Source organism: Centropristis striata, chromosome 24 (assembly GCF_030273125.1).
Source record: "Centropristis striata isolate RG_2023a ecotype Rhode Island chromosome 24, C.striata_1.0, whole genome shotgun sequence".
Taxonomy (NCBI): domain Eukaryota; kingdom Metazoa; phylum Chordata; class Actinopteri; order Perciformes; family Serranidae; genus Centropristis; species Centropristis striata.
The window spans coordinates 9,027,390-9,040,946 of record NC_081540.1 but is presented as its reverse complement, the minus strand read 5'-3'; the positions used below and the strand labels follow the sequence as shown (position 1 = coordinate 9,040,946).

The following is a 13,557-nucleotide window of genomic DNA, read 5'->3' as shown; positions in this document are numbered from 1 at the left end:
TTGTACTGAAAAAAGTTTTAACTCTTTTCTACTTCATTATATATTTAATTTCTTAGAAAGCTTTTAAAGCATCTTCATTATTTTTAAAAATCTTTTTTATATTATTTCCTTATTCCAGTCTTTGAAGTCTTGACTTATTGTAACTCTTTTTATTTATTATAACTAGTTTCGTCAAGCTTTTGTGTTCATATATTTTATTAGATTTCTTTTCTTCATTTTTATATAATTATATTTTAACAGTTTAATTGTAAATCCTTTTATATTCCAATCTATTGTCTGTAGGGTTTTATAACTTTTATTTTTTATTTTATATAGAAATGAATAAAAGTTTTATATATTAAAATTCACTTGTTTTAATAAAAAAAAAATATCAGACATTTTTCCCCAAAAGTAAACCAAAACCCCTTTAAGTTTATTGAATTATCAACAACATAGAAAAATGCAGTTTTGCAGTGAAGTTGAATTAAACCAGACAGCTAATAATGTTAAACATTTCAAGGTTTTAATGTTGTTTCCACATTACACTCAAGAACATAGACAATATGATATTTTCCAAATTATTAAAATCTGAACTATTTCATGGACTTGTTTTCAGTCTGGTTCCTTCTATAAATAGGCTAAAGAAGCATTTAATCTTATGAAAGTATGAAACTAGCCAGAAAACTAATTCCAATATGGTACAAGCTTGAAATGTGTGTTTGCCATTAAATTCCACAGAGAGGATATTTATTATTTTCTCAGCTTTTCAGTCTGGAATAAAACCTGTAAAAATTTGACAGTGCATCAGTAAATTAATCTCATAAAACTGAAAAAAAAAACCCTCCAAAATAAAACAATTTAAAAGAAATTAAAATACATTTTTAAACAATCTACTGAACGATTAATTTATAACAAAAATAATTCAGATTTGTTACAAGCGCACAGCGTTATAAAAGATAAAAGATTACAAAAAAAAGTAAAAGCATTTGACAAGAAACATAGCGCTCCATCAGTTCTTCCAGGTGTAGCTGTAGTTGTTCATGTTGATGTGAGTGAGAGCGGTCTTGCCGAGAGTGGAGGGCTCCTGAAGCTGTTGGATGGAGGCAGGATGGAGACCACAACCAGACAGGTCCACTGAGTCCCTAGTACACTAGAAATACACACACACACAGCTGGGTGAGTGCAGGAACAGTTAATGACCACCAGGTGGTGTTATACTACTGAAGAGGATTAGGGCCAGGTAGGAGAAAAAAATAAATCATTACTAAGTTCGAGAAAAAAGTCAAAATGTTGAGATTAAAGTTGAAATACAATGTTAAGAAAATACTCATATAACATATAATATGATACAATATATCGTCACCCTGTTGAAATAATCGCCTAACTCATTTTTTCAAGTTTTGCAGGAAACACAAAAAACTTCACCAAAAGTGTAACATATGACATTTATTGATCATTTCACTCAAAAAGGATGTAACAAAGGATGGATATTGGCATAGTAATAACACCGTGTGTAAATTATGTCACTTAAGAGAAATAAATGACATAGGCAGTTTTTTGTAACACTTTATTTTGAAGGTGTCTACATAACAGTGACACAAGCCGGTCAGAAACATGACATGTTTTTTTATCATGAGTATTAATGTTACTTCAAAGTGTCATTAATGTTCATGACACATCCTATGTCATGTTTATAACACGCTCATGTCTCTCTTATGTAGACACCTTCAAAATAAAGTGTTACCATATCTTGCTTAAGTCACAAAGGCATGTTCAAAAAATTGCCTAAGTCACATTTTATTTTGACTTAGGCATAATAAATCCGCTTAAGTCACACACTTGACATAGGCCATAATCTTAAAGGGGTCAAATCACATGATCTGACCAACTGAGGATGTAGGCGATTTTACCATAGGTGGAGATGATTTAGGCAAAAAAAACAATTTTGGCAAAAAATGACTCAGGCGATTATTTTAACAGTGTGATGATATGTCTCAATTTTTTTTTTACATAAATTACATAAAAGCAGATTTTCCCCAAAACAATAGTAATGGTAGTCTACTACTAAGAACAGCTCATTTATGTGTCAGGGTATTTTTGTTCTACTACTCCCTTAAAATTTTTAGTTATTGTTCATTTTATGACATTTATGAAAATCAGGTTGTAGCTTGCAGTCGACCTGTCAGTTTCTCTGAAAACAATGTTACTGATGACTTATTGACACAAATCTGTGAATATCTTTCCAACTTAACTGAAAAAAAAAGTTGACTTTATTCTCGCTATCTCAACTTTTTTCTCAAACTGCATAATGAAAAAACCCACATATTTTTCTCCTACCTGGTCCCATGTGTGTCACGATATCGTGTCGGGAAGTTGTCGAAAAAACGCTACAAAATTAGGCTGTTTGATATCAGTTCAGTTCAGTTTGACTGAATACTTTGTTGGTCAGTCTGTGGGTTTGACTCTCATTGTGGAGAAATAAAACGACTGAAGTGAGACGAATAGACTGAGATTTTTCTCTTATTTGACAAAACAATTCTTGTTTAACTGCATTTTGTGTCCGCAAGATAAAATTCAAACCGTTAAATCGCAATATATTGTATCGCAATACTCACCATATCACAAAATGCTTAAAATCGCAATAATATCGTGTCGTGACTCAAGTATCGGGATAAAATCGCATCGTGGGGCCTCTGCTGATTCACACCTCTAATTGTTTTATGTAATAGATGATAGTTGAATAAAAAATTCACTACACACCACGTCTTCCTTTGTAGTAGAGACAGATCAATTTAATCGAGAAGTCACAACTCCAAATATCAGAATGATTCTGTATCATTTAACTAAGCAGTGTGAAATAACTGAACACCCTGCTGAGGGTTTTTCTAGTCTGCTGTGAGAATCCAGTCTCACATTATCCAAAGGTGTAAAACACTTTCATCAGAAGCATGTGGCTGTCTTACCTGTTGCTTGGTAGTGTGTGTGTTCATGACGGCGGTTGGTATGTGTGTGTAGAGAGCGGAGGAGAAGTTTCCTTTCTGTGCCGGCCGAAGGAGGGAGGTGATGGTGTGGAGGGAGGAGGGGAGGATCGGTCCTGCAGGAGAGACGCAACATTTCACTAAAAGTGGAAGAGAAGCTGATGGAGCTTTGATTTTTTTAAATAAAAGTACTTCTGTTGTTATACAGTATTTATGTTCACTTAAATAAACCGTTTCAATAAACTACTTGTGACATGTCATATTCTGCTTTGACTTTGACTGAACATTTGCTCTCAAAATATCAGGATAAATATCGTATATCGATATTCAGCCTGAAATATCGCCCAGCCCTAAGACTAACAAAGGGGACTTGGGTTGTGAAAGCGACCTAAGACTATTATTCTGTTATGCAATCATGGCTTTATTACATCATGTACTGATGATTACGTTTAAACTATTACAGTATTATCAGGTTTTAAAATTATGAGGTTCTACATATGGGCTGCAAAGAATGAAGCATGTTTGATTTTGAAAAGGTGTTTTTCCAATAAAAGAGATGAGGTGCTGCAGCAACGTACCTGTGATCTCCAGACTGCTGATGTTCTGGTAGGTAGAACCCACCTGGCTCTTCACATTCACACTGCGGGCCTGAAGATTACAAGCACAGACAGATGAAGACATAGCAATGGATGTACTCTGTGTGTGTGTGTGTGTGTGTGTGTTCTTGTACTTCCTACATAGTGAGTACCAGAACACGTTTTTAACCAAGAGAGTGAGGACAATTTTGCAAATTGAGGATATTTCGTCCAGTCCTCACTTCTTTAAAGACTTTTTTGAGATTTCAGACTTTGTTTTAAGTATTAAGGTTACATAATAATGATAATAAACTGAAACTGTATTGTGTGGTTACAAAACTAACTAAAATTATAGTGAAAATGTCCTTCGTTTTCGTCTTTGTCAACTTTTTTCATACATAATGAAGATGGATAAGGCAAAGGAAATAAAGGCAAAATTTACTGTGACCTCTTTTAATCTCCCACCCAACAAATACACCATTACAAAAAAATAAAACTATCACTAAAACTAATAAAAACTAAACTAAAACTAGCAAACTAAATCTAAAAACTCATTAAAACAAAATGAATTTGAAAACAAAAATTCACAACAAAAATAAAACTTAAACTAATTAAAAAAATAAAAAATAAATTAATAATAAAATAAGTTATAAATAATAATACAAAATATATAAATTATAATAAATAAATAAATAAAAATCCAAAACTACTATAACCTTGCAAGGGAATTCACTGTTCCAATGCGGGCCCTCACAAAGATAGACGTACAAGAATATGTGTGTGTATGTGTGTGTGTGTGTACCTTCAGTGTGTGCATTGTAGCTCCTCTGAAAGCGCTGGGAGCCAGCAGTGTTGGGGGTAACCCGGCCTGGGAACCGGCTGCCGCCACCACACTCTTCCAGTTGATGAGAAAGTTGATGAGTGTGAAGGTGTGTGATCCCTCCACACTCACCACAGACTCCGGCTTGTGGTCCAGGGAAACTGTCTGACCCTCAGCACGACTACAACAGCGGTCAAGGAGCTTTTTGCCTGCATGTTCTTAACACACAGTTATACACTAACTTGACTAGTTCTTTTTAACCCATTTAAGTCGGGAAAGCATTACCACATTTCTACCATTAAAACTGGGGGCGCTGTTGTGTTATTCTACCAATAAAGCCGGGAAAGCGGATATGTCGTTTTGTAGTTTTTTCCACCTATTTTCGGTCTCTTGGCCAATGAAATGCATCAGAATACATGTGTGAGTGTCGCAATGCATCATGGGACTTTTCCAGAAGTGAAATCATGGTGGAAGACGACTATAGCGGAGGGAGCTCAGATATAACAGCTATAAGCTCTCAAATACTTGATGAATTTCATTTCTATCTGCTACAGAGGCTGAAAAATTGATTATTTAGTAGGAAGCGAAGCAAAGGACACTTTTGTTGAATTTCCAGAAAAACTTCAGGTTTTAGGGGGTTATTTTAAAATCGCCCAGAGGTTTTACAGGCATTTTTTACAGGCGTTTTAGGCCTAAATGGATTAACATACAGTGCATACGGAAAGTCTTCACAGCACTTCACTTTTTCCACATTTCTTTATGTTACAGCCTTATTCCAAAATGGATTCAATTCCTGGCGGTTCCAACTCTTCCATTCTTCTTCCATTTACGGATGATGGAGGCCACAGTGCTCATTGGGACCTTTAAAGCAGCAGAAATTTTTCTGTACCCTTCCCCAGATCTGTGCCTCGAGACAATCCTGTCTCGGAGGTCTACAGACAATTCCTTCGACTTCATGCTTGTTTTGTGGTCTGACATGCACTGTTAACTGTGTGACCTTATATCGACAGGTGTGTGCCTTTCCAAATCATGTCCAATCAACTGAATTTACCACAGGTGGACTCCAATTAAGCTGTAGAAACATCTCAAGGATGATCAGTGGAAACAGAATGCACCTGAGCTCAATTTTGAGCTTGATCACAAAGGCTGTGAAAACTTATGTACGAGTGATTTCTTCGTTTTTTATTTTTAATAAATTTGCAAAGATCTCAAACAAAAGTTGTCAAAGTTTTTAAAGTTGTCATTATGGGGTATTTTGTGTAGAATTTTGAGGGGAAAAATTGAATTGAATCCATTTTGAAATAAGGCTGTAACATAACAAAATGTGGAAAAAGTGAAGTGCTGTGAATACTTTCTGTATGCACTGTACAGAATGTGTGACAGTCAGTGTGAGAGAAGCAGGAGGATACAGTTGTATGGTGATGCTGTCTGGCTTCTTGATTTTGTCTTGAATTCCCATCTCCTTCAGCCAGGAGAAGCCGTCTACATCGTCGTTATCATCGTTGTCTCCATCATCACCTGGCTGACAGTCGTCTGAACACCTACAGTTCAAAGCATCATCACAGTTAGAAGAAATGTCTAAATTATTTATTCATTCATCATATCATCATAGCCTTAACCGAATATCTGAGCTGACATTGGGTGAGAGGCGGGTACAACCTGGACAGGTCTCCAGACTATCACAAGGCTGACACATAGAGACAGAAAATCTTATTTTAGAGACAAATATATATATATATATAATAATAATATATATATAATATAATTATTTAGAGACACCAATTAAACCTAAATGCATGTTTTTGGACTGTGGAGGAAGCAGGAGATATAATATTTTAAAACTTAGACTGCGTCACTCAGGATTTTCAGAGCACACAGTTGCTTGGTTCTCAAATTATCTCAGTAATAGGTCCCAATGCATTAAATATGATGGTCTGTGTTCTGAATTTGTTACTGTCCACAAGGGGGTGCCACAGGGTTCTGTTTTGGGGCCCCTTTTATCTATCATTTATATCAATGACTTGGGTCTAAATGTGTCCGATGCAAATGTGCATTTCTATGCTGATGACACAGTTATTTACTACTATGGATCAACTCTTGTTCAGGCTATTGAATCTTTGCAGAAAGCTTTTGTAGCTGTACAAAACTCATTAATTGACTTGAAACTGGTTCTCAATGCCGATAAAACAAAGCTTATGTTATTTTCCAACAGTAAAAAATTGCCTCAAATGGTTCCCCCAGTTTTCACTCTTGAGGGCAGCGAAATAGAGTTGGTTCATATGTATAAATACTTAGGAGTCTTAATTGATGATTCACTCAGCTTCAAGCCACACATAGAAAATCTTGTGAAGAAGCTGAGGTTAAAATTGGGTTTTTATTTTCGAAATAAGTTGTGTTTTTCTTTTAATGTAAAAAAACGTCTCGTCACTGCAACGTTTTTATCTGTGTTGGATTACGGAGATCTTTTGTACATGAATGCTGCTGCTAAATGTCTTAGAATGATTGATACTGTTTATCATGCTTCTTTGAGGTTCATTACTAACTGTAAGATGTCCACTCACCATTGTGAATTATACTCTCGGGTAGGATGGCCTACTCTAGCCACTCAAAGGGCTAGTCATTGGTATACTTTCATTTATAAGGCAATATTGGGACTGCTGCCTTCGTACATTTGCAGCTTAATTACTGTGAGAAATGCAGGATCTTATTCTCTTCGTTCACAAGATCAATTGTTGCTTTCTGTCCCTTATGCTCGTACGGAGTTGGGTAAAAGGGCATTTGTTTACTCTGCACCTTATGCATGGAATATGCGCCAGAAAGAATGGAAATTAACTGAATTTGTGAGAGCTTTGACTCCCAAGCGCCCCTTTCAGAACGCCGTTTCAAGTCACGATATTTTTGCCTCTGTGATGTTTCGCCACATGCTTGTTTATGTTGTATGTGCAGAATGGCTTTAGAGAATGCTCAGGGATATGGTGATAGGTTGACCGTGTAGTGTAGAGTGGAGACACACTTACTCCTGCATGTTCTTCTTGGGCTCTTCCTCTTCTCCCTCATGCCCCGTCCTGCTCTTCCTCCTCTCCTCCACTAGAGGGAGACTGAACTCTATACCTACAGGAATACAAGATGAAGGAAGAGCTGGCTGCACTGTTTTGACTTAATAATACAGCCACATGACTGATACCATGTATAATACATTTCAGTGTTGCATTGCATTGTTTTCTTTCATGAAATAAGAAATAAATAAGGAAGAAATGGACAGAGACTCACCTTCTGCCTTCATTGCCTCTCTGAGACCTCTGGTTGTAGGTGAAATTAAGGCAGTGATGCTGCTGGAGCCCCCGAGACCTGCTGCCCTGAACAACACTGTAAACTGATAGAACAGATCAAATGAAGAGAAATTACTTCCAGTGGTGCTATCAACAAAGAACAACACCAGGTTCAGACTGAGCTCGCTGGATGATCCAGTTAATAGCATCTATTGGTAGCCAATCCTAGGACACAGAACCTTACAATTTTAGGTTCATAAAGTGTACCCAAATTCACAAACATATAGGATACTACTACAGGCACTCCTACAATCTAATTGCAGTAACAAAAAATAAAACACAAAGCAGCTACCTGATAGGAGCAGAGATAGAAGTAGGGGCAGACTCTGGCCTTCAGTAGACTGTAGAGAGACGACAAGCTGACCGACCTGGAAAAGAGAACAGGATCCCATATGAAACCACTTGAAAAAAGTGTACACGTAAACAACAGTATTAATGTTTATATGCTTATATTGAAGTGATGCAGATAGAAACATTTTAATTTCAGTTGGACATTAAACATCTTGGCTTGAAACTCCATGCCAGATTGTTTTTGGATTATATTCGGCCGAGTAAAACCGGAGATAATGTCAAATATATTTAGTATAAAAATATAGACCTAGAGATTATCCTCATTTTACCTCCTTTATGTTATATTTGCAACCTGTGTTCACATTGCAACATTTAAAATTCTGTGTATTGAAGTATAATTTTCAAGATCAGATTTTATGTTTTCCTTTGTTTCTTTTGGGTTCAACATTTTTATCAAGTAAGTCAAAGTTAAACATTAATTACCAGGACATATAGGTGAGGTAGCAGCAGAGGTTAAAGAGAAAACTTAAGACTTATCTTTTTAATTTGGCTTTTACCTGAACCATTTTTAGAGATTTTTCTGCTCATGCATCTTAGTGTTATAACATCTTCTCTTTTATTTATTTATTTGCTACTATTTATTTGACTATTTCTATATATATATATTTTTTATCATGCTCTATTTCTTAATTATCTAGCTTTTTATTTTATTTTATTTATTTATTTTAACTTTCCATTGTTATTATTGACTTTCACTTTTTTTTTTTTTTTTACGATATATCTATTTTTTCATCTTATTTTATCTTACTTAAATTAATTATTTTTTATCTAATTAATGTCTAACCTGCCTCCAGTGTTTCCTCTCTGCTCCATGTTGAGATGGTGCTTCCTCAGTTTGTGCTTTGTTTTTAATAGGATGGGTGCGATGAAGGGTGTTTGCTTGTTTCTATGTTTCGTTATTTTTTTATTATTGTTATTTTCTCCTTTTTATGTAAAGCGCTTTGTGTTGCATCTCTCTTGAATCAAAAGTGCTATACAAATAAATCTGATTGATTGATTGATTGAGGTAACGGTGAAAAAACTGATACCAACATGGCATGGTAAAGATCTTTTAACAAATTTTTTAAAGGACATAATAGCCAAAGATTTCAGAGGGTTAAGACATCGTCTCTGGTGGCTTTAACTCACCATTCACTCATGAGACTCTGCTGCAGCGCTCTGTCATGAGCCCACGGGCTGCATTTCCCAGTGAAGCTCCTCTCTGCGTTGATCCTGGGGAACAGAGACATCCAGGGCAGGGACGGGTGCTGCCAGTACGCCAGGCTCTGCTGAAACGCACAACGTAGCTCGGAGCAGGACTTGGGATCCTGCAGACAGGGGACAGGGACCATTCTCTGAGTGAGTTTATTTGGAAAAAATCTCACTAAATGACAATAGCATGTCTATGCATTTTTGCAACCATCTATGACTGCAAACATTGCACTGTGTGCACGATTTAGACATTATTAATTTTGTAAATTACTTTCTTCTTCCTGTGCCCATTATGCTTCAAACCTTTTGTATTCCTATAGTTGTTATACATGCATTTGAGCATGAAATATGTTAAGTTACTGCACTGAAAACATATTTAAAATTGCAGTTTCATCATATCTGGTTAAGTGTACGGTCCTATATGTGGCCCTGTGGTAGTGTTAATGAAAAATGGTGTCCCCTCCAGCATTAAAGTCGCCCATCCCTGATTTAGACACTACACAGAAAAAACGATCTAGAAATACAGGGATATTCAGTGTAATGTCATGTGTAACAATGCCACTGTAGACTCTACCTGTACACTGTGTGGTAGAGTGTCAAACTGAGCTCTGCAGTGCTGAACGAGCCCCAGAGCCTGCTCCTGAGCTTTAGGCTGCTCAGCCCAGGAAAGGGTGAGAGGAGACGTGAAGAGGAGGCGCGTCTTCAGGCTCCAGTCTGCTGGGTACTCTGTGCAGACGGGAGGAGCTATGGAGGCCGGAGCAATGGCCTGGGGACTCTGACAGGAGAAATGAGAGCGTTTAAACAACTGGCTACACAGGGGGAACAACTGAAAGGCTGTGGAGAGACACACATTATATAGATATGACAAATCAAACCATTAAAACTACAGATAAAAGTCTAACCTTCAGCAGTGGAGTTTTCAAATCTTCCTCGTCTTCTTCAAACAGAGAGTCGTCTTCAGAGAACGTGAGGCTTTTCTACAGCAGAGGACAGAAAAGTTCACTTTATCACTATAACATTAGACACATCTGTCTGTCATGCCACATTAATGGGAGAGAAATGGCACAATTCTCTGGTCCCTGCACGCTATAAAACTATATGTTTCCTATATGTAATATATTAGCATCTTAAAAGGCATAGTCAGTAGTGAAGTGGATGCAAAACTATTAGCTTACTTTCCGAGCTTGGATGTCGGAGTTCTAGCTGGTTCTGATTGTAGAATAGATAGTTTTGACAAGCTAAAGCTCTCAGAAATTAAGAATGATCAACAAAAGGAGCCAGAGAGACTACTTTTGGGCCATTGTATTGATTTTTTTCACATTTTAAACTGCAGAACAGCTATCACGCTATCACTATAAAAGTCAAGGTTGTCAAATGTGGATCAGATCAGTGGCAAAAGATGGAAACATTGCCAGAGAAAAGTCCATATAATTGGTTGTTTAATCAAAAATGTACCCAATGATGTATTGTACATGATGTTGTTGTGTTGTGGTATTTGAGCTCTTAATCAAGAGAAAAATTTTTAAATTGTTAATACTTGTTTTTGTTGGTTAACAAAGTTTGAAATTATAGAAGAGAACTAATGTTTACTTAAAATACTTATTTTGTTTAGGTGACTGAATGTCAGAAGAAGAATGTGACTGCAAGTAAGGTACTGAACTTCTATAAGTTTTTAATATTGATTTACTATTAGGAAATTACTATGAAACTTTATTTGGTTGTTTTTATATTGTTGCATTGGCTTTGAAGAAAATAAATAAAGCTAATTGGAAGAATTTACTCTTATCCAACGCGTCAATCTTCAGATCATCATCCAAGATTTCTGACATGCAGAGATCAATTTATTGTAAAAATTTAGGGGCGAAAAATTATGGGATACCTTTTCCCATCTGGCAAAGAACTCCTTCTCCATAAAATGTTTCAAAAGATGTCTAGAAGCTCATTTAACTGCCGTTTTAAAATTCTAATTCACAGACAAATACCCTTTTATATCATGTTCATATTTTTGTTTTTATATTGTTATTTTGTTACCGTCTTTATAAATTGTTATTGATGTTATACAAATGTTTTTTTTTTTATATTATCAGTTTGTTATTACTTTCTAGCTTTACTAACTTATAACTAGGAAATTATGAAATTTTAGGCAGAGGCTTTAGATAAGCCCATCTGGGTTTTCTGCCTCTCCCTGCACTTTACATTATTTGTTATCTTTGTCATGTGTCATGTGTTATTATAACTGTGCAAATAAATAAACCTAAACCTTAACCTAAAGAAAGGGTGTTATTAAATTATGGTTGATAAATGAGTAAATCATGTTGGAAGCTATGCTCAACTTTAAACCTGAAAAAGTCAATGATCAACTTTTTTAAGGTGTCATATTTCTATGGCCCTAAGTCATAGATACAAAGTCATGATTTCAATTGACAAATGACAACCGGACAACAGGGTAGGCTAGATGTTTACATTTTGTTTCGGTCTCATTTTGCCTTGCCTAGACCAACATAAGTATAAAATAAATAAATAAATAAAAAACTATTATTATTGTGTAGTGTCTTCTCTGTCAGCTTTGTGACTTAAGCAAGATATGGTAACACTTTATTTTGAAGGTGTCTACATAAGAGTGACATGAGCGTGTCATAAACATGACATGGGATGTGTCATGAACATTAATGACATTAATGCTCATGATACTTGTCATGTCATGTTTCTGACAGGCTTGTGTGACTCTTATGTAGACACCTTCAAAATAAAGTGTTACCATATCTTGCTTAAGGCATGTTAAAAAAAATACCAAGTCATTGATTTCTCTTAAGATACATCATTTACACAGTGTTATTAATATGCCAATAGCCATCCTTTTTGAGTGAAATGATCAATAAATGTCGTATGATACACTTTTGGTGAAGTTTCCTGCAAAACTTGAAAAAAAATAGTTAGGAGGTTATTTTACCGGGTGACGGCATCACATATATATAAAGTTATTATTTTAAATATAATATGTGTATTTTCAATAAATAGATGGACTCCAGAGGGTTAAACAAACCTTGCCGGGACTGTCCTGGTGGTACTCCTGTTTTTCAGCCTCAGTCAGCCTCACACTGAGGGGTAAAACCCCCGTGGACATGTCCCCGTCTCCCTCCTTCTCTGTCCGGGTCCTTATCTTGTAACTGTCCGTAGCCTCTGTATTTCCGTCCTCGTTATAAATAAGAAATTTCTTTTTTGGGCTGTACGTATTCTCAATATTTGCGAAGGGGTTTCTGCGTTTGATCCCGCCTCCGGAGCGACTGTGTGTGTTGAAGAGCGGCCCCGGGGAGAAGGGCCGGACGCCTGCCGGGGATGAGCTGCTCTGTCCCGGGCTGCCCGTGGAGCCCTGGCCGCTCGGGCTGGAGAAGACACTAGCGTCGCTTCGGGTCCTTTTCCTTCTCATTCGCATGATTTCAGCCGGTCGCTTGAAGCTCGGCGAATATCCTGGCTCCTGAGACATACTGAAAGGGAATATATTCTCAAAAACAGCCGAAATTCAACGAGAAAATGCTAAAAACAGCTAATCTTAGTGGATCTGAGTGGCGTTGTTGTTGCCTTCCGCACTTCTCGAATTTGGCGCGTAATGTGCTGACGTACATCCCGCTTGTGTTGCGTTTGAGTGAGAGGGGGAAAAAATGAAAATTGCCTTACTGAGGGGGAAAAAATCACTTTGGAAAGTAGTGTACTCTATTTATTGAAAATACACGTTTTATTTACAGTAATAATAACTTATATTTATATATGATATATAGACAAGCTGAGAAAGCCAGTTGAAAGTGCAATCATAGGAGCTTTCACAGTGTGCCATTTATGTTTCTAGAACATTTTTAAAATGGGAATTTTCTTTCTACTATGAAAACTATTACTATTTTAAATTTACATGCAAATAGACTGTTTTGTAATTTTATTATTTATTATTTTTTCTGCTGTTTTTGTGTGTATTTTGGTATAAAATAAATTAAAAAAGGTACATTTCCATAGACACCTTTATTTTCGGTTCCTGGCAGCTTTATACTTTGTTAATTAAAATAAAATGAAAAATCTGACTGAATAAATCGAGAAAAAACGAGCCATGCATGTGATGTAAGGACAGACTGAAAGATGCTAAACAGAGACAGAAATAAATGCATAGGAATTTGACACATTTGAACCAAAATCTCCTGGACTTCAGAGGTTTAAATGTATTTACATTTTCAAGTTTATGCTCTTTTTGCCTAATGTGTAATAATTATAGGTTATTTCACTTGTTTTCTATGTGATGTTGTCTAAATTAGCCTAATAAAGCAGCTTAGTCACAATGATGATGACCT

General features: G+C 36.2%; 1 protein-coding gene across 1 annotated transcript; it reads right to left on the bottom strand.

The window, feature by feature from the left end:
- Positions 1-480: 480 nt before the first annotated feature.
- On the bottom strand, positions 481-12,882 carry LOC131963027 (protein downstream neighbor of son homolog). The gene is made up of 12 exons (XM_059328156.1): positions 12,267-12,882; positions 10,126-10,200; positions 9,798-9,998; positions 9,161-9,339; positions 7,974-8,049; positions 7,623-7,725; positions 7,370-7,463; positions 5,762-5,893; positions 4,335-4,533; positions 3,536-3,605; positions 2,943-3,073; positions 481-1,129 (listed from the first exon to the last, which is right to left on the bottom strand). The coding sequence occupies exons 1-12, from the start codon at positions 12,705-12,707 to the stop codon at positions 989-991; spliced, it is 1,842 nt and encodes a 613-aa protein (XP_059184139.1). The 5' UTR covers positions 12,708-12,882; the 3' UTR covers positions 481-988.
- Positions 12,883-13,557: the final 675 nt, after the last annotated feature.

What these genes read in the sequence shown, in the direction of transcription:
- LOC131963027 (XM_059328156.1), bottom strand. Translation starts at nt 12,707, where the DNA reads ATGTCTCAGGAGCCAGGATATTCGCCGAGCTTCAAGCGACCGGCTGAA. An exon ending in CCCAAGAAGAACATGCAGGA is followed by an intron (nt 5,894 to 7,369) that starts GTAAGTGTGTCT and finishes TTTGAACTGTAG; the next exon opens with GTGTTCAGACGACTGTCAGC. An exon ending in CTACAATGCACACACTGAAG is followed by an intron (nt 3,606 to 4,334) that starts GTACACACACAC and finishes TGTAATCTTCAG; the next exon opens with GCCCGCAGTGTGAATGTGAA.